The sequence below is a fragment of the Condylura cristata genome, unplaced genomic scaffold, assembly GCF_000260355.1.
Source record: "Condylura cristata isolate star-nosed mole 26May11 unplaced genomic scaffold, ConCri1.0 scaffold00014, whole genome shotgun sequence".
Taxonomy (NCBI): Eukaryota; Metazoa; Chordata; class Mammalia; order Eulipotyphla; family Talpidae; genus Condylura; species Condylura cristata.
This window is the reverse complement of record NW_004567115.1, coordinates 19,751,418-19,771,870: the sequence shown is the minus strand read 5'-3', so window position 1 is coordinate 19,771,870 and position 20,453 is coordinate 19,751,418. Positions and strand designations below refer to the sequence as shown.

Sequence of the window (20,453 nt, the reverse complement as noted above, 5' to 3'; positions counted from 1 at the left end):
CAGAGGTAAATGCTAGAGGAAAACAACCAGTTGTCAAAGACTCCAGCAAGTGGTGAAGGTGGAGAGCAAAGGTCTTCCATGGAAGGTATCATGGAGAGGACTTGGCCAATAGTAATACATAGAGAGTGCAGCAGAAAGTAGACTAGGGGTTCACATCTCTCAGCAACTTCTAACTTCATTCATTTAGTCTATTCAATTTTATAGTCCTTTGCTGTTTGATATTTACTGAGTTCTAACTATATAAAAGGCACTCTCTGCCATTAAGATCCTTACATTTCTGTTTCACTTTAACATGTAGCTAAATTCTTGTCCAAAAAGGAACTTATTCTCAGAAAAAATATCCCAGAGGCTACAATCTACCCCAACAGCATTCTGCAGAGATAATTACAAAGTTCAATGAAGTATGTACCCTTTTATTTTATGTTTGGGCAGGGGTAAGGAGAAATTGAAAGAGGACAAAGATGAGTCATGAGGCATTTGTAGACCCCACCAAAAGCAACGACAACATGTTAAAAAGATAAAACCTCTCTTCCTGGAATAAAGAATGCTTAGCTACTTCATAGATTAAGAATACTATACACATACAAACTTCAAACCAACATTGAACTTCAACCAACAAGTTATGGTGCTAGAGGTTTGAAAAAGAAGGCATGCGTCCTCCATGGTGGTACAAGGGCTTACAGCACAACACTAATAAGTTATCTGCAGTCACTGCAACACAAGATTGATCCCCAGCCAGGGAGGTGACCCACATGGCACAACAGACTTCTCCTACTTGCCTGTTGCTGCCCTCAGCAGTGTATGTTAGTCCATCTGCCTGTTCTGTTCCCCACTCTGTCTCTGATGAATTTTCTCACCACCTGCACCTCTGCACCTGTACTCTAGTTTCCTGTATGCATAAATTTAAAACATCTTAAAAAAAAAACAAATAAAAAAGAAGGCAAGTCAACCTATAAAATTCTACAGCACTGGATTAAGAAAAAATGAGCAGAAGATATCATAAAAAACCTGTCTTAAATGGTATTAGCAATTACCCTGCTTCTTTTTTGACCCTGATTCATACCATCATTCCTTGCATGAACTGTATTGTTGTACATCAACTTTCATCATGTATTATTTGGACATATTTCTAAAGTATAGTTCCATCATCCATAATTTGGCAGAATTTGAGATTTTTAAAACAAGCATAATGATTTAAAATTTCTTCAACTCAAGTTTAACTTAGGAACTCATGAATATGCCAATGCAAAGTCCAAATTCTGCAGCATAACACACACAAAGTACTGAGAGATTCACTGAGTTAGCATTCTCTTGAAGACAAAAGTGATAACAGCTTGCTTGGAGGAATCTTTACTATTGAAACAAGCACTTGGAGACATATGGTGTGTTTTAAACATGCAGGAGCAATTGTCAAGAGACAACAGGCTCTATTACACATAAATGATTCTGAGCAGTTAGTGACCAGATCCCTCCCCTTCATATCCTAAAGCACACTATTTTTTTTTCTTTAATAACACATAGGCATTAAGAATAATGCAAACACCTGGAGTAACTTTAACACTACTTTGTTAGCCCAGGATCTAGTCCAACTCTTATCATGATAAATCTCACCCCAAACTGCCAAATAGGATTACCAGAGCCCAGTCACTTCCCCCATCCAGCAGCTGTCCATTCCCCATCCTCCCTTCATAACTGTCACATCTACTCTGCTCAGAACTCCAACAGCAGCAAAAGTAATTATTGCCAATTCAAGGGGAATGAGGATTTCTTCCACTGGCATTCAAATGCAAAGACATCTTTGCTAACTATTTTCATCTACTGTACTCATCCCTTTTTTTCTAGGATACTTTCATGAATGATAGCTTGAAGAGGTCACTAGCAGAGTACTTTCATCCTATGCCTTGAGAAATGCCCAAAACAAGACCAACACAGAGTTTGAGGCAGTCAAACACAGACAGAAATAAGGCACTGAGAAATAACACATGCTGAATCAGTACATTCAAATCATGAAACAATTATGCTCACTCTGCTAAATGAAATAACTAAACAACATGAAAATATCTGTAGGGGACCAGGAAAATAAAATTTGTAACAAATTTTGAGAAGGCACAAATAAAAATGCTAGAAATGAAAAACAACTGACTTTAATGTATGGTCTTAGAAGGAGATTGATGTACACAGCTAAAGAGACAAAGAGAAATACAAATTGGAAAAAGCAGAGCAGCTGGTGAGACAGATGAATGGAAATTTAAGAGCGAGGTCAAGAGAAATGATGATTAGCACAATAAGGATATATTATATATATGCGTTAAAAAATTTAGAAGGAAGAAAGAAAATGGGAGAGAGGAAATCTCTGAAAAACTATAGGTGAGAATTTCCCAAATAAAGAAAATGTATGGGTTCAAGAAGTCCAATGAATCCTGAAAAGGATAAATAAAAAGAAATCCACACCTACATACATCATAAAGAAACTAGGGGGGAAGGGAAAGGATAAAATCTTGGAAGCATCAGAGAAAAGCATTTACCTTCAAAGAAGTAGCAATTAGAATAACAACTAACTTTTCAATAGTTCTTGATTGATTAAAGTACACAAATAACTAGCAGCATCTTGGTTTTAGATCAAACTCTATATTTTATCTAATACTATAATTGAATGCTGACTATAAACCCTTTCTCTGAACTCTTTTCCCAAGGTAATGGGAATAAAGAGGATGTAAATTTCTGAAAATAATTCTAAAACATTTGGCAGCTTTTAGCTTAATTACCCAATAATGTGGTAAAGTCACTGTAGTAGAGATAATGGTGTTTGGCTTATAAGTTTTGTCTGTGTTAAAATCCTCCCACCAATCAATTAAAATACCTTCCTGGAGCAACGCCACAAAGAAAGAGTAGAATAAGTGGGATTGATTGTTTCCTACTAATAAATGGACCTCTAGATGATACACTTAAATATATTTCTAGGTCATGGATGAAATGCCTGATGCTGGCTCAGTAACTTTTCTTTTAGATAAAGTTTTTCAGAAATAAAGTTTTCCTGTCATATACTTTATACTGTATCTGTAAATCTTTGATTACAACTATGAAATGCTAGAATGATTTTCTGTATGTGCGTAATAGTGATTTTTCATGTGAAAAAAAGGAATTCAGATGATTTATCATACATGTTTACAATAATAATCACAGTTGCTAAATACAGTTCATTTAAGTGTTTGTTGCTTTTCTAATAAATTATTTGCTTGAGCAAGAGGAGAATAGACAAATATGGGCAATGAACTTTAGATTTGCTATAATGAAAACAATATGGTATATTAATTAACAGTATTATGACCTTCATGAAGATGATCAACAATGAAAAAAACATCAAAAATAGGAGGTCATCTCGGTAAGACAAACAACCCATGTTTTTACTACTTCATATACTTCTTATCCTTAGTAGATATTAACCCCATCACTTTACCTGCACTACACACCTTTAAAGAACCACTAAATTAAAAGTATATGAGAGATTATAATTCACATCCAGTTTATATTGAAATATTTTTATAAACACCTTCTGTGCTAGTAATTTATAAATATATTTATTTACATGTATATTTTTCACTAAATAATTCACATATATAGGTGGAATAATCGAAGTGTTTCCCAAGATAAATCAACCATCTTATTAATTCACGCTCAATTATTCTGTAAAAGATTAACTGTTTCCCCCCAAAAAATGTCTAGACCTGATATGGATATTATTTTTCAAATACCTTGGGGTTTCTAGGCAAGCCTTTACTATGAATGCCTGAGTGAAAATATAGCAGGAAAGCGTTACTCAAAAATTTTGCAAACTTTCACTTAGTTTTCCTTTTATACACCTCATCATAAATTAATCTTAATCATTAGCCAAAGATATAAAGCTTGCGCGATTGTAAATGATGGACAAAGCCATATGGAGTTCGTCCCCCCTCTTTACTACCACTCTGAATAGTTCCCTCTCCCCACCAACACATAGGATCTCCACCAAAGCTTTTGCTTCCCATTTGCTCCCCAAAGACTGCTTGTTAGTGTCTCGGTCTCTGTCTGTGTCTGTCACTCTTTCTGTCTGTCTCTCACAGGCTTTCACCACTCAGTTCTGCCAGTTTGGGAGTGCTTCCTTGTTATGATCTGGAAGAGCCTTTCAACCCCTGACTAACCTTGGAATCCACAGTTGTCTGGTGGTGCTCCAAATGAACTCTGCAGTCCCTTTATAGCTACTATGTAAGGCCCTCATTAATGGGTCCAGATGAAATGAATCAGCAAACTTTAAGAGTTTCTATTACCCTCAAAGGATCTGCATTTTCCTCAAGGCAAAGCTCCTCCCTGCTACAACCTGTAGAGTCATTTTCGGTGAAGCTCCGGTTTGCTCATGATTCCTGTATCGTTTAGGCCCCATCCTGTGAGGCCCAGACAAGGACCAGAGAGTGCTGAGTGTGGCAACCTTTCTTTTTCTTGGTATGCTAACAAAAAATCCTACAAATAAAGATCAGGTCTAAGTCATCAAAATCCTATATGGGGGGAAAAATGTGCCACACCTATCATTTCTTCTACATATGTTCCCCTTTCCCCCAATATAAAAATATATATATAAATAAATTTCCTAGCACAAATTAAACTACCAACCTGGAAATTTAATATGGACCAGAAGGCCTCTGACTCCTGGTTTCTGGGTCAAAGATAATTCAGGATGGCATGATAGGTGACTACTCAGTGGCTCACAAATGCAAACGAGTGACTTGGTTTTCAGAGCAGCTGGCAAGGCAGAAGTGTTCAAGACTCTTTTTTTTTCCTTGCCCATTTATCATTTCAACAAAAGGAACCCAGAGATTTCACAGAGATCTTTCTTGTTACTAGGCCCTCTTGGCATTCGAGTGTCAATGCTAACAAAATGACAGAGCACGGAGGCATCTCACGTACCTATCACCTTCCTCTTCTATGTTATGATCCTAGGACTATTTTACCATTCATCTCATCAGTCAATATTTATTGTGCCCACCTGTATAAAAGATATGGTAACAAGGAACAGGTAGAATGGATTGGGTTGTTTAAATTTGTTGTGACTTGCAAAATAATTAAAATCATATGAATGTAGTACCCATGCTGCTATTTGTTGGCATAGAGATACACTTTTTATTTTTTGCTTGGATGTATAGTCATACCCAAATACTAGAAAAGCAAAGCCAAATTCACACACAGTGCCAATCTCAACGTGTGGATCATAAGACTTAAGATCCAAGACTAATGGAGTCATACTTAAGATTTTAGTTTTTAGGTACTACTAAAATTGTTTGAGATAATTTTCATCACTTACCAGGAACAGCTGTTATTTATATAGCCAACTCTTAACATAGCAAACATTATGTTCCAATCAATGATTTAAGAATTCACAAATATTAACTCCTTAACAGGCATCCATTTAATTAATTCCTTAATGCCTCCAAGTACTTAAGACCAAGTACTTAAGAGAAAATGTAACACAGATATTATAGGTTAGCAAGAACTAATTTCTATTCATTAGCCTGACTAGTTAAGCACTCATTATTACTTACTTTGTGCATTAAGGTAAATTGTGCATATTTAGGCCAGGAAGAAAAAAAAAAGCAATGAATGGTCAATTTAGGAATAAACCCATGAAATGCTAGTACTAGTGATTTGTACTGTCTTATTAACCAAGAGCAACATGATCACTAACCTATTATCCTTAAGTCCCATAACTCATTATTTTAAGCAGATTGGCAATACTCTGACTTATTGAATCACTGCATACATTTTTAAGAGTAACAGCTATACTCCCCACACTGGACTTAACCCTAGTAATAATGGAAAAGACAGCCATGACTGTGGAATTCACAGTCTATAGGACAGAAATGTTAAAATGGACATAGATGACCACTCAAAAATTCCTCTAGGTTAAGACAATAGTTTGTTCTAAAAATTATAATAGATAAGTGATCTTCTAAAATGTTCCAAATAGGTTATTGTTTTACTCATACCCTACAAATAAAAACAAAAGAAGGATAAGTTTCCAATAAATAAAATAGTCCAATTAACAAAATACTTTCTGAATTGCAGAAAATAAGGTGATAGAAAATAGACTGTCACCTATTTATTTACACACATTTGTTGATAACGTTAAAGTTTAATTGGTCAGCATTTATACCTGCTTCTTAAATATAGTATATGGCACTTAGTTATCCAAAAAGTAAATAAAAAATAAATTGATCTCATCATTTAAAAGGTAACCTTAGTCAGTATTATTTATTAATACTTTTTGAAAGTAATTGAAAAGAAAGCATCCATAGAAAGCATATAACCTCACATTGAGGCAATATGTAAATTGACTACTTAAAATCTTGAGTATATGCATCAATAGGTATATTTTCCATTTCTTATTTCCTCAGGTGACCAGAAATAGTGACTTTTTCCATGAAACTACCAGTCATTAACCTGAAGAAGAGGCTTTAATACCAAATGTACTATCAAAATATGACATCTCTAAGGATGTCTATTACTTGCTGAATTTGTCAAAGGAGTTTTCAACAAAGAACTGCTGCATTCATAATCAAAAACTAGATTTGTATAACTTTGGCATTAGGGAATATCTTTTATATTTTACTAGCACTACCTGCATTTTATATATATATATATATATATATATATATATATACACATATATATATGTATATATATATATACACACACACATATGTATATATGTGTGTATACACACATACATGCACACACACATATATATATAGTGTTATCCATTTTGGGATTTATATATTTATTTATATATTATATATATATATTTTATATATATACATGTATTTATTATACACACACACAGACATATAGATCCCAAAATGGATAACACTAAGCAGTTCACTCCTTCCTTTCCCTACCTCTTACCTCTTGCTCCAGGAAAGATTTCTGATATATAGCAATGTGACTGCACTAAAGCAAATTATAATCACAATTTGTGGAAGTTAATACAGGCCCATTCATCACAATTGTACTAGTCCCACTGGAGGAAATATACCAGTTTTCATTCAGAAAGAGATGACAATAATTTCCAATACTATTGCTATTATAACTTCATGAAAATCTACATTTCATGGTCTTCAAAGGCGTTTCCCCATTTTTATTGAAAACAATTTCAAGTGACGACTGATAAGAAAACAGTAATTTAAAACAATGATACGTTGTGCTTAACACTATCTCTCTGTGGACAGAGAAGAGAAGAAATCTCAAAAGAAAAAAAATAAGCAGTTTTGATCCATTTATATAAAATAACATCTACTTAATAAATGAATGATATTTTCTGCCAGACAACAAACTTATAGTAAGTTTGTCACAATACAATCCTTCAATTAAATCAATTTATAAACAACATTATCTATTCCTATAACTTAGGGGACAAAATAGTCAGTAAAGGTACATGAAAATGATTAAAAATCATTTATTCCATATTCAAAGTACTCTACTAGCACTACCTGCAGTATATAGTTACCTTTGATCTCAAGACATGGGAGAAAAGGAAAGAGAAAGTTACAGCTAGAGAATTAATTGGCATATATTTTCAAAGAATAAGAGCATAGTGTGTATTCTTTTAAAAATATAACTATCACATACTATTGCACAATTTTTTTTTTTTTTTTTTAGATCATCATTGCTAGAGTTCCTCCAGTCTCCAAAAAATGAGATTACCTGTCGGGCAAACTTCAAGCTAAATCTCAGGTTGAGAAAGTCTAGCTAAACTTTTTATAAATGTGTTACATATCTGATACCCAACTCTCACCAGAGGTCTAAAGCTAATATATGCTAAACCAATAACTAAAAGTATTACTGAAAACATGATAATAATTTACACATAATGGAGAAATGTTTTCTATGCATAAAATTCAAATATGCCTTATGAAGGTTGAAATAATATATTTTAAAAAACTCATGAAAGACATCAGAATTTAACTTTCAATTCTGGAGCCCTAGACAGAAGACATTCAGTCTTCAAAACATTTCATTACATTTGTAAAATTTATTTGTTCTTAAAAAATTATTCCAAAATTGGCATTTAGACATTTCCTTTGAAGATTGGTTTTAGAGTTCTTAAATCTAAATAGCTAGTAGCTAAGAAGACAGCCATATCCTTTAAAAATGCAATTTGCCTCTACAATTGTGAGATAATATGTAACAAACAAATGAGTTAAGATCACAAACACAGAGGCTTTGAAAGAAATGGTGCTACCTAAAATTTAACTTTATTGACAAAGTTGTACAAGCCCATTAATAATGAGATGCAATTTCATTATTAAAACTATTTAAAAATGAAGTTATAGAGCATTGTTAAATTGAGGACAGATTTTCTGAAACCTTTTTCCACCAAAAAAGCCAGGAGTAGTCACCTATCACCAATATTTCCTATTAACAGCTCTGTAATCTCTGTAGAAATATATTAAATAAAACTTTACATCAGTTTGCTAACAGATAAAATAGAATTAAAAGTTTTACTTTATAGTAGAAATGCATTGCTTTTCTTTCAAGGGAAAATAACTTCACTGGCATTCTAAATATATACTGAAATCATTTTACATGGAAAGCACATGACCACTCAATTTATTGGGAAAAAAATGCCACTTGTTCAATGGCTTCCAAGCCTAGACTCCACATGGGCGTATATATATTATATATACAGTATATATATTATACATGCATTATACATATAATAAGTACTATATATAACACATATACAATATGTCATATATATGGTATAATATATACTATCTATGATATATATTAACCTCGTTTAATTGAATTTATAAGAATTTTGTTAAAGTTGTCATGACTATATTGTTTTAAATAACACATAAAGCATAAAGTCAAACTACTAAATTGAATCCAAATATTAAACTGTATGACTAACAATATTCAGTCATGTATGACCCACAAAATCAACAGTCTCATATTCAACCCAATAAAACATTTCTGACTCTCATATCCTTCAAACTAAAACCAAACAGCTGCCCAGAGGAGCCAGCTGCTGCCTACTGAACCCGTGAAATGAAAGTTGTGGGGCACTGTGCAGAGCAAAGGCTATTTCCCATCAGTAATACTGCTCTGATCCAAGGAACCATGTGAACAATATTACACTTTATAATGAGGAGAGTATTAATAATGGGAGAAACCCACAGTGAAAATGGCAAGTGCGGGGATGAAAAAAATCACAGGCGTACAACAGGGATTATGTGCCAGTAGTATTAGCCCATGATCCAAAAACAATCAGTAATACAACATCATCCTCAAAATTTTGAGTCAAGCAAAGCAGGGTTCTTGAAAAATTTAGCCAGAGGTTGAGGGAATGTTGTGAAAACGAAAAGGCATATGCTAGTAAAAACTCTGTTCAGTGTTGATGTTTTCGCGTGGAATTTTGCAATGCCAGAGTAGCACTTTCAAATATGACTAACTCTCTTTGTGGGTACCCTAAACTTATTCAAAGGGAATCTCTGTATGGGCAACTGAACAGTGCTTAAACGATGCTGTTTTTTGCAGAGGTGCTCTTTAAAAGTAATGCCACAGACACCCTCTAGCAAACTGACAACTGCATTTTCCTTATCAAAATGTTTCAGAACATTCTGACTTAGAATTCTGAACAAATTTGGACTAGTTGGTCTAGCTGAAAAAGTTAATTCTGATGAAATCAGGACCTACTCTTCCCATAGACTGTCTAGAATACAGCATTAACTTTAAAAAAAAGAAAAGCAAAAAGGGAGCCATTCTTTGGGGAATAGCAGTGTGATGCACTTGGAGCACCCTCTGGAGGCCAGAGAAAGCTGGTAAGAACAGAAGCTGGATCCTCCAGGCCTGCCAGGAGCAGAATTCCACACACCTCACTTGAATTCGATTGAAAAATACACGTGTGCAATAATAATCAAGGCGATATAAGGAACATAATTATAGTTTTAAAATGCATAATAAAGCCAAGGTTTAACAATATTCACAAATAATTGTTTACTTTTTAAAAAAGTGAAAAATACTGGCTAAGTGCCCTTTTTGTCTGTATCCTGAATCACTGCTACAGTTGTACTACAGAGGCACCTTTTAATATTTAGAAGTCATATTTGAAAATATATTTCCATTAATAAAATACAGGTAACAAGATAATACACAATATATTATTGTCAAACTTTAAAAAATAGCCAGCTGTTTATTAAAACCAAGAATATATTAAGTTATCTTTTTAAAAAAACATCTCACGTTTACTAATGCAACAAATACTGACATCTATTGGCATTTTGGTAGCTCACTTTTTTTTTTTTAACTTTAAAACTAATGTAAGAACGCTTAAGTACAGAAGAGTAGGATGAATCCAAGACATTACTTGTTCCCTTGGGGAAATTTCATTAAAGTCCAGAATGGCATATTTAATAGACATTATTTTTAAATGTTAAAGTAAGTTCATTTTTATGCTAATGCACCCTGACTTAAGTTTTTGTATTTTCTGTTTGTCAAGATGAGAGTTTTAGAATTGATTAAATATTGGCATCCCATTTATTGCTTCTGTGAGCAAATAAAATTATTCTCCTAAAATATCTAGTTTGCTTTTTTACTGCCATAATAGAATATGGTAAGTTATCCATACTGCTAAAGTCAAATTTAACTTTGTACTTTAAGAATGTTAGCATAACAATGATTTGGTAGGAATCATATCCCTAGGGCTTTTACTGAATATAATGATTTCAGTGAGGGAGAGCAGAAAAAAAAAATGTTGAGAAATGTGAATTTACTATATTCATTATTATGTTTATATTTAGAAGCATGTGCACACAATTTTGTGAACATATATTGTGAACCTAGTTCTGGGAACAATGTATTGTTATACTGGAAAAAATGATAACAAAAAGCATGTTAATATACAATTAACTTTTCAGTTCTGTAGTTTGTACTAGTCCCCAAAGAGAAGATTCTGCATTCTATATATTAAAGTGAGTTTCAAGCACTAACTCTTAAGTGTTGCCAGGAAAGGAATCATGTTTCAAAATCTTCTCATAGTTTGAAACATCAACATTTTTCTGCCAGAGATAAAATTATGTTGCACCTCACTCTACTTTCAATATTTAGACTGAATTCAGGACTGTTTTCACAATTCATACATGCAGTTATGGTATTTGACATACTTATCCACTTTTCTGTACATTTACAGGTAGTAGATATTAATATTTATACTTACTCTAATCTAAGGCTAACTTTGAATTACCTTCTACCATAAAAGGTAAATTTTTGAAAACTACATCAAGTGTTTGCAAAGACGAACAATTTGTTTCTTAGTAATTTTATAAAGAGAGCTAACATTTATTAGGTATTTATTAAATGTTGGGCAATGTTTAAATAACCTCCATGGATTATCTCCTTTAAACTTCATCATAAAGTCATGATAGTAATGATGATATTACTACTCTAGTTTTACAAATAAGGAAATTTAGGCACAGAAAGATTAACTTTCTGATGAATACAGTTAAGGAGCAGACCTAGGATTTAAATCCCGGCAATCTGACTACAGAGCTAAGACGATACTATCCTCTCTCTAATTGTCTAACAGTGAGGCATTATGTATTTCATATCACCTGCATTTTACAGGTGGTAAAATACACAAAACATCTATTATCCTCCCTGGGACATGGTGAGATAGTCAATAGAAAGAGCTCCCTCATTAATAAATGTAAAAATATGCAGCAGAGCGTCTGAGATTTAGTATGGTATTCACTGTCCTCATGCTGGTTCAATATTTTCTGAGTATCGGTTTATATTTTTCCTCCCCTTTCTTCCATCTGTGTCATTTTATCATTTTGCAGATATGAGAATGTATCCCAAATTTCTCCACCTCATTTTGTCTTAAAAAAACTTTTCAAAATAAGACTTGTTTCATTCTATAAATATTTAATGTTTTTAAATAATTACATAAGATGAGTGGTTACAAGTAACCAAGTTGAAAAAGATCACTGGACATTCCTCCTGTTCTGTAAACAAACACTTCCCTGTTAGTGACAGGGTACTTTATATCCAAGAATGTTTATAAGCACTTCAACCTGTGGGGTCACCTTCTTAACAAAACAGGTGAATGATGTCATCTGGGGAGCCCATGGCAAGCTTCTGACCATTTGGGATACTAAACTTTCTCCATGTTTCCATGACTATCCTCACAAATGCCCCTTCTGCCAGGAAATACAGCAGTTCTATGGGGTTGTTGGAAAGGCCATGATGCATTTTTTGCAACAAAAACATCGAAAAAAACACATCAAGACTTTCCTAACAACCCAACAGAACTGGGTTAGACTTGATCATGAACTTGTTTCAGGCCATTTAAAAGGAAAAAAAAAAATCCTTTGCAATATTTTTATGAAAGAAAAAATATCAGAAAACAGGTTTATATTGGAAACTTATAGCCAAACACCAAATAGAAAAAAATTTAAAAATCAGTTCTGGTTTTGTAATTCAGGCTTCAACAGAAAAATGTGTTGAGCTGGATCAATATGAAGAATCAGGAATATGGGAGGTTGAGCACCCTGGAGGCTCAGAATGTTACAGAGCCCTGGGTAAATGGGCGAATGTTACAAAGTTCAAGGTTACACCAAGGCTGCTTATTTTGAGCAGAAAAGAATCAATGAACCCAAGGACTTGGGACTATTGGAAGCATTATTATGGACTAGATAATTTTGTTGAACATCTGCAGCAGTCCCAAGAGTGAAATTCAATATTGTTAATTGTACAAAAATGTGGATGTTATGAAACATAACCATATATGTATCACATATCAGTCAGACATATCACATGCAAGTTAAAGAAGTCTTCTTACCCCTGAAAATGTCCCTCCAACAGATGTGTTTATAACTCTGCATATAACAAAGCACACAGCAGGGCTGAGTGGCTCAGCTGTCTTAGCACTCCACTTCCCCTGACTGTCGTGAAGTTATAACATCTGAAGAGAGACTTGGCTGTTGCATGTGTACCATCAAGGACACAGAGTTTCAGTGGCTGTTCTAAGAGAGGATTAAAATTTTGGAATGAAGAGCACTAACTCAGGAGCCACGCCAGTACAGGTGAACTCTTAACTCTTATTTTGGTATGGTGAGTAGCAATATTTTAGGTAGTATCAGAGGTCATTCTAGAGGTGCTTCATTTTCAGATGCTTGCAAATTGGAGTTTAAAAAAGTTTCCACAAACAAGATAACAATCAGTTATTTATTCCCCTAAGATAATGAAAAGTACACTGGCACTTACCATTATAAGGAACATGGCAAGGGAGGTAATATCGTTTAATGTTTTTATATAAAGCTGGTTTCAAGTTGACCTTTGATTGAAATGAAAAAGAAGTATTTTTATATGCCTAACAAGGGCTAGCTGTCCTCGAGGGATTAAAAGTCTCGCCCCAGAGAAGATTACTACCTGATTGAAAATAGAAACAAATATACTAAAAATTAATCCAGAGACAGATTTGCCCCAAATTTTCCATAAGACAGTAGACACAATGTCAGTTAAAGATGTCAATCTTTCTGATATACAGGAAATAAGAGTTGTGGGACTAGAGACCCAAGCAAGAGTCCCCAAGGAAACCCTGTGTGTCAAGAGAGAACATTAGGTAGTCACAACACAGCTGCCTACCTGGGAGATACTATCTGCATGGCACAGAAATGCCTGCTTGTTCATAAACCTCGCCCCCACAGAACTTCTGACTTATCTGAAATGTCTGTGTTAAGACATTGCTACTATGAACCCTTGACAAAATGCAAACCTGCTACCAGCAAGGGATGCTATTTCAAACCTCTGCCTTCTCCTTGATCCATCAGACCACCTACAGAGGACCAAGAAACTTCTTCTGGCAGGACAGAACACTATCACAGATGCAACAAATAACTTATTTGTGACTTAAATTTGGGTTAGTCTAAGATCTCTTTTATTTACTATGATGACCTTCAAAAGAACAATTGACAAAGTCAATTTTCTCTAGCGAGGATGCTAATCCCCGTTTTATATCTTGTTGAATGAAATGCTTTATATGTTATCTCCAAAACATAGGGTAAAGGTAAGAAAAATTCAATACACTCTCAAGAAGGCTGTTGAAAGGTAATTAAGGTGAATCTGATCAGCAGTATCTTATTATAGAAGAAAACACATGAATGGTTAGTGGCCAAACAATTACCCTCTGTTCAATCTCTGTTTTGCACAAAACCTCCTTAAGGTCTCTGCCAATAAGCCAGGTTCTGAAAGGCTATCAGTGATGCCAGTAAAGAGGACCAGGTAAATCTTGTTTTCTTTTTGCAAGGAGCAGGCAAACACTGATCTTCGCCAGCCATGATTTTACCGAATGTTATTTTCAGAAGCGCGTTAAAAAAACTTTTGGGGGGTAGGGGGGGTGACCCTAGTAACTTAAGACATTTGAGTAAATTAACAATTGTGAATTTTAGAAGCCAGCATAGCTCTCATAGTCTTCCCTTTCCTCTCTCTTTTATTTAGCACCTCCTCTCAATCACTCACAAATATTGATCCGGGATGCCTCCTCTATCTCAGGCAATATCTAAAACATCTGCCCTCCTTAGGGTAGGTAATCTTAGGTGAAACTGTCATTCATGTCAGTCTGTAGTCTGCTTACCAAACACACAATTTGTCTCTAAAAAGCTTCAACTGCCATTTCATTTTATTATATAACCCATAAGCTACTGGGTTGAGCACTCAAGTTAACTTTTTTGGAGGGTACTTCTCAGAAACATAAGTTAACCCTATTTAGTTTATCCTATTCATTCAAAGGTTCTGACTAATAGAACTTCGAGGCCAAAAAGTTTGAAAACTTAATTGGGACAGAGCTGATTCCTGGCACTGCAGTCGATTTTTACAAGCTTCGCTGACCGCTAGGAATCCCTCTTAGCTGAGAGGGGTTCCGAGGCGACAGGGCTGAAACAGAGTGAACCGACACAAGCACCGTGACCCTCCACCGCTTCCCCTCCGCCCCAAAGACGGATGCGCAAAGGTCCTTGGGGCCTTTTTCTCGACCACTCTGGTTTTCCCAGCCAGGCACACCGCACGGAGCCCCGTTCCCGCTTTTCTCGCTAGAGGGCAGCCGGGATCTGTGCAAAGCCCTCCTGGCTCCCAACACGCGCGCACCCAGCCTCGGTTTAGCCACTCAGGGTCCCACTCCCGGGTGATTCAGCTGAGAGGCGCTGGGAAAAGGCAGGGAGATTAGGGCGCCTGGAACCCTCGGAGCGCACGGGCCTGGGCGGCTGAAGTTCACTCTTGGCCGGATGCAGGCGCCGGAGTGGGGTTCAGCGCTCAGGTGAGGGGAGCAGAGCCAAGAGTCCCGAGCGCTGGGCGCGGGCGAGCAAGGCAGAGGCGACCGCAGCGAAGGAGAAGGATCCCGGAGCCGGGCCGCGCCGCGCACTCACCTGGACTCGGGCCGCGCGCCGCAGGCTTCTTTCCGGAGCCTCGGTCCTTCTTGCCCTTCTCCTTGCCTCTGCCTTTGCGCTCAGACATCTCGCCCGAGAAGTGCACGCTGTACGTGGACGACACCGGCGAAGGTGACGCGTGACAAGTTTGGTCCTACGGCTTGGACGGGTTTTGGGAAAAGTTTGTTCCTCGAGGGGAGAGCAAGTGGCCGGACTGCGGCGCTCGCGCGGCACGGGGGCGTCTCCTGTCGCCTGCGGGGAGTGGCGAGGACGCGGCGTGAGGTCGGGGCCACCTGGAGCTGAAGTTCGCTCCGTCCAGCGACCGTCCTGGTTCTGCGGGCTGCTCCCGTCGCCTAGGGAAGTCCTCGGAGTCCCTCCGCTGTGGCTCCCGTCGCGTCCACTGCCGGCGCGCTTGCAGCCCGAGGAGGGAGAGACGTTCACTGCTGGGTCCGCGCTCCCATCACCCGGGCAGCCTCTGCCGCTCCGCTCCGCTCCTAACCCTCAGCGCGAGCCAGGAGTTCCAACAAGTTTTGGGGAACTCCTCGCCGGCTCTTTTTCAATTGCCTACTACCACCCACCTCCCGCCCGCAGGTTGGAGTCTGGCGCCTCCTTCTCACCCTCCCCTTGACTCGCCCCCTCCCTCTATCCCACCACATCCCCACCCCGAGGCGCGGACACGCCACCGGGAGGAGCCTGGGCTCGGCGCTCCTGGACGCAGCCCCTTTCCCTCCCCGAGCCCTGCCGGGAGGGGGGCGGAGGCGCGCGGAGCGGCTTCCGGGAACCCCCGACAGGGGTCGCTCGAAGCTGCGCCAAGACGTCGCAGTTATTGCTACGGCGGGACGGAACCGTGCGGCCCCGGGAGATTCAAAGACCTAGGAAGCGGCCCAAGGGCTCTGGCTCCTAGTTCTCCTCGGCTGCTAGGCAGCGCCGAGAGTGCTGGCCTGTTTTCTTTAATGCGAAGAAATACTGTAGGAAAGAAAAATTGGAACTCGTACACCTGTCACCCCCGCCCCTCAAAGGTACCCAAGCCCTTGGGAAGGACAGGAACGTTTGCTGTTTTCCCCGGAGAGTTTGGAGTTCATTTTATTCTTACTATAGTGAAAACCCCCCACGCGCACAGACGATAAGAATAAACTTTATGAAGCGAATGTAAGACAGTCTGGGTACAGAGAACGGACGCGGAAAACCCTAAACATGGTCAAATATTTCTATCGTCGTAGATTAGCTCCGGAAAAATGTTTGTTCTGCCATTGTGTGATACAGCACTCCTGTCAGATTTCACATCTTCACTTTTTCTTAAATAAAAACCTGATAGCTTCAAAGGGGGTATTGTGAATGTATCTCCCACTACAACTTAATTTTCAGGAATTAATAAAAATCCCGATTAAAAGGTGAAAATGTTACTGCAGTAGCAAAGAGTCACTCTTCCGCTAAGAGAGCAGAGAGGGAGAGGTAGATGGAGGACAGTAATAATAGATCCTTAATTCATTAATGCTAGTTTTGGCGAATTCAAACTTTCTCAAACTGCGAATAAAATCTGCATCCCTTCCCTTGTCCTCCCTCTGGTGGAGAATTCAAAAGAGCAGTGAAACCCAGAAAACCCTGGCACCCTGCTGCAGAGGACAAAAGTTAAGGGCCAGAGTAATCTCCACCACTGAATGATCCAGAATCACAACATTCTTATAGTTATGTCACACTTGTGGCTAATTTAGTGTGTTAATTCGCAGTGATAGACTTCTTTGATCAGTAAAAGATGAGGAAGGCCAATGCTTATATGATTGTACTTACTCCTATTTAAAAGTGATTGGCTCCTGATTTTCCATTCTGTGAGGCTGAAGCTGACTTGACTGTTTCCGAACACAATCTTCTCTTTGCTTCCTAATTGTTATAAATTTAAATAAAACTGAAATCTGGGGTGCCTCCTTGCTATGTCTGTAGGAAGGGAGTGTCAAAAATATTCATTTTTTTAATTTTTAAAAGAAGTTTAACTTTAGTTTCAATTGCATTGAGGGTTTGATTGTTAAGAGATTGCTTAGCAGTATAGCCACCACTGGTTGTTTTTCTGTTGTTTGTTTTTCAGTTTGATACTGGGTTTTCTAACCCTCCAGCAAACATCAAATATAAATTTCACTGGATCATAAAAATAGCAAAATTAGGAAAAGGATTGTGAAAATATTTGACAGACACTATAATAATTCAGATTTTAATGGAAACTAGAGTCTCACATAGAAGTTTTACTGTGTTACAAAAACAGCAACATCAGGAAAATATTCTGAATATATTTGAATAGCACTATAATATTCCAGAGTCTAATGTAGAATGGAGCCTGAATATTGGCTGAAATAACTGTGCTTTCCCAGGAGGGGCCACTGCTCAGCAAGCTGGAAACAGCAAAATGCAGTGAAGAGATGCTTTTCAACAAGGATATTTTCAAGATATGAAACCTGGTGAGGGCTTAGGATACAAGAGCTGTATAATTTTTTTTTTTTTTTGGAATTGAAGGATCTAAAACAACAGTGTATGTTGCAATTCAAAGAACATTCAAGAACCACTCCCCCCCATAATAAATCAGGTATAAAACCCATTACTATGCAAATACAATTCAGTTATTTTTTTGCTTTGAGTTTATTGTTTTACTTCACAAAACAACTTAATTCTTTACTTCAGTAAGTTTTCAGTGAGGACAATGAAAAAACCTACACTTTCCTAAGCCTACAAAATTTTCCATTTGAAGGAATCTATTGTAGTAGTTATTTAATGTTTTTTTTCAGAGTGTTATTTTATTACATAATTTATGACTGACTAAAATATTAACCAAGTAAATGTCCATTTCTACAATGGTTAAAGTATATCAAGAGTTTGAGATTGTTCTTAAATTATTCATCTCTATGGTCAGAGAGTGGTAAACGATTTTTTTTTTCATTTTTATAAAACCTTGGAAATGGTCCAAACAAGAGATTGAGAAAGGATGAAAAATAGTTTTGCTTTCTTGCAAATCAAAATATGAATCTCAGTTTTATAATTCTGAAATGATGACACATCTTCATGGTATAATTTCACTAATTTTTTGTGTATTATTCAGTTCATAGAGTATGCATCATAGGGGTATATCAGCTTTTGGGTAACATGCCAGTCTATCAACGAATGTCAACACCTAAAAATTAGAGTGAAGATTGAAAAATTAGGAACTTGAGAAGTAAAGACAAAATGTAGAGCTTATATTAAAAGGCAATTTAAAATAAATGCAATCATATGCCATAACATTTTGTTTTTCTTTGACAAGACTTAAATTTTAGAAGTATGCCTGGAATCTAAAACATTGGCCAAATATATCCCTTTTCTCAGTAATTCCCATTTGGAAAATACTCCCAAGAAATTTTTTAAAGGAAAGAAAAAAATTTAAATGAAAGAACATTAAAGTGAGGATCAATTGCAGTTTTGTAAACTATTGGGCATATTGACAATAATGGAAATTAATTTAGAATTCTGGAAATAGTTAATTTTAACTTCTTGAATGAAGTAGTTTAAGATAATTTCAATAAAGATTCCTTTTAAAAATCTTTGCAACAAATTTGGCACACGAAGATGCACATGTTTGTAGAGCCAGTTCCAAAACAACGTCACTCTTCAAGCACTTGTAGAATAGTAGAGAAGCAGGGAGAAAAAAGTGCCGCTCATCTCATGAAGCTAAAATATTGTGAGAAGGGCTTAAAAAACAATCATTACATCACAAATGAAAAATAGGACCAGGTATGTTTTCTGAGGTCTGACATTCATAAAGTTGGGAATCTGTTAAGGAATAGAACAAAAAGTTAAAAATACAAATTTAGGTCCAAGAATTCTCAAGAGGTACTTGGAACTGAGTGGTCCTGAAGAGTAAGTAAGCTTCATTAGCTTCCTGCATAGCCCACTGCACAATTACAGTAATGGTAAGCAACAATTATATACTCGCTTAGAGATGAGTACTATTTCATATGCAATCTCTATAAATAGGAGACATTAACAAGTGATCAAAAGGAACACATACAAAATTGAAACAAACCAAAACTCTTATGAGAAAAAGAGATGGAAAGTGCCTTAATAATTTGCGGATTAGCAATCATTGTATATGTTTAGTTAGACCAGAATAACATACAAATTGAGTTGTTAAGGACTTCTCAACAAGATATCCTGGCAAAACTAGAAATGGTGTCCTCCATGCCATTTGGCAAGTATTTAACAAAATTATGAATTATGCATACTCTGTTTGCTATGAAGAGAGTAGGGTAACAAAGTTGTAAGTTAAAAATGTAAAGAAAAGTACTAAAAAGGTCATGCCAAATAGCATTAAAATTTAAAATGTAATCTGTTTTCTGCTTGTGTGAGTTTTAAAAGTTTTTTAATACTTTGACTACTGTTTTTTATTATTTCTCACTATTAATGATAAGCTTGCACATGAATATAGGGATACTTCATAGATTGAAAGTGGATTGTGGGCCCCCCCTGGTGATGCAAGGGGTTAAATCTCAGTACTATGAAGCACTATAGGCAGCAGCTGTAGCACTAATTGATCCCAGCCAGGGAGCTGACCCACATGGCACAGCAGACTCTCCTATCTCACCCATTGCTCCCCTCAGCAGTGTATTTGGTCAGCCTGCCTCTTCTGCTCCCCACTCTGTCTCTAGTGAATGCTCTCACCTCCAACATCTATATACCAGTTTATACACATAAATAAATAAAACAAGTCTTTTTTAATTTTTTTAAAAAATGAAGTGGATTTGAAACTGAATGACAGTACCAAATTCTTTTTATGCACACTATCTAATAAGTAGGGCCTGCATCATATGACTTCTATAATTAGGTAGAGATATAATAGTTTATTTTTAATTTCTTTAAGAAGAATATATTTTCCTCACCTCCACATTAATTATCCTGTCTTCCTCAATTTCCTTTCAACGCATACTTAATTCAGGTGTGTATGTGGTACAAGTATCCCGAATTCATATACATATATATATATATATA

At 36.6% G+C, this 20,453-nt stretch overlaps 1 protein-coding gene across 2 annotated transcripts in view; it reads right to left on the bottom strand.

Moving 5' to 3' along the window:
• NRG1 (neuregulin 1) overlaps positions 1-20,453 on the bottom strand; it is a 933,983-nt gene that overhangs the window by 184,681 nt on the left and 728,849 nt on the right. The window contains exon 1 of one of the 2 annotated variants that reach the window (XM_004682220.2): positions 15,450-16,111. The exons of the other annotated variant lie outside the window; for it this stretch is intronic. Coding sequence (XP_004682277.1) covers positions 15,450-15,537 — 88 coding nt within the window. The 5' untranslated portion in view covers positions 15,538-16,111. Of the gene's footprint in view, positions 1-15,449; positions 16,112-20,453 lie in introns of those variants that run through there. 2 annotated transcript variants of the gene reach the window in all.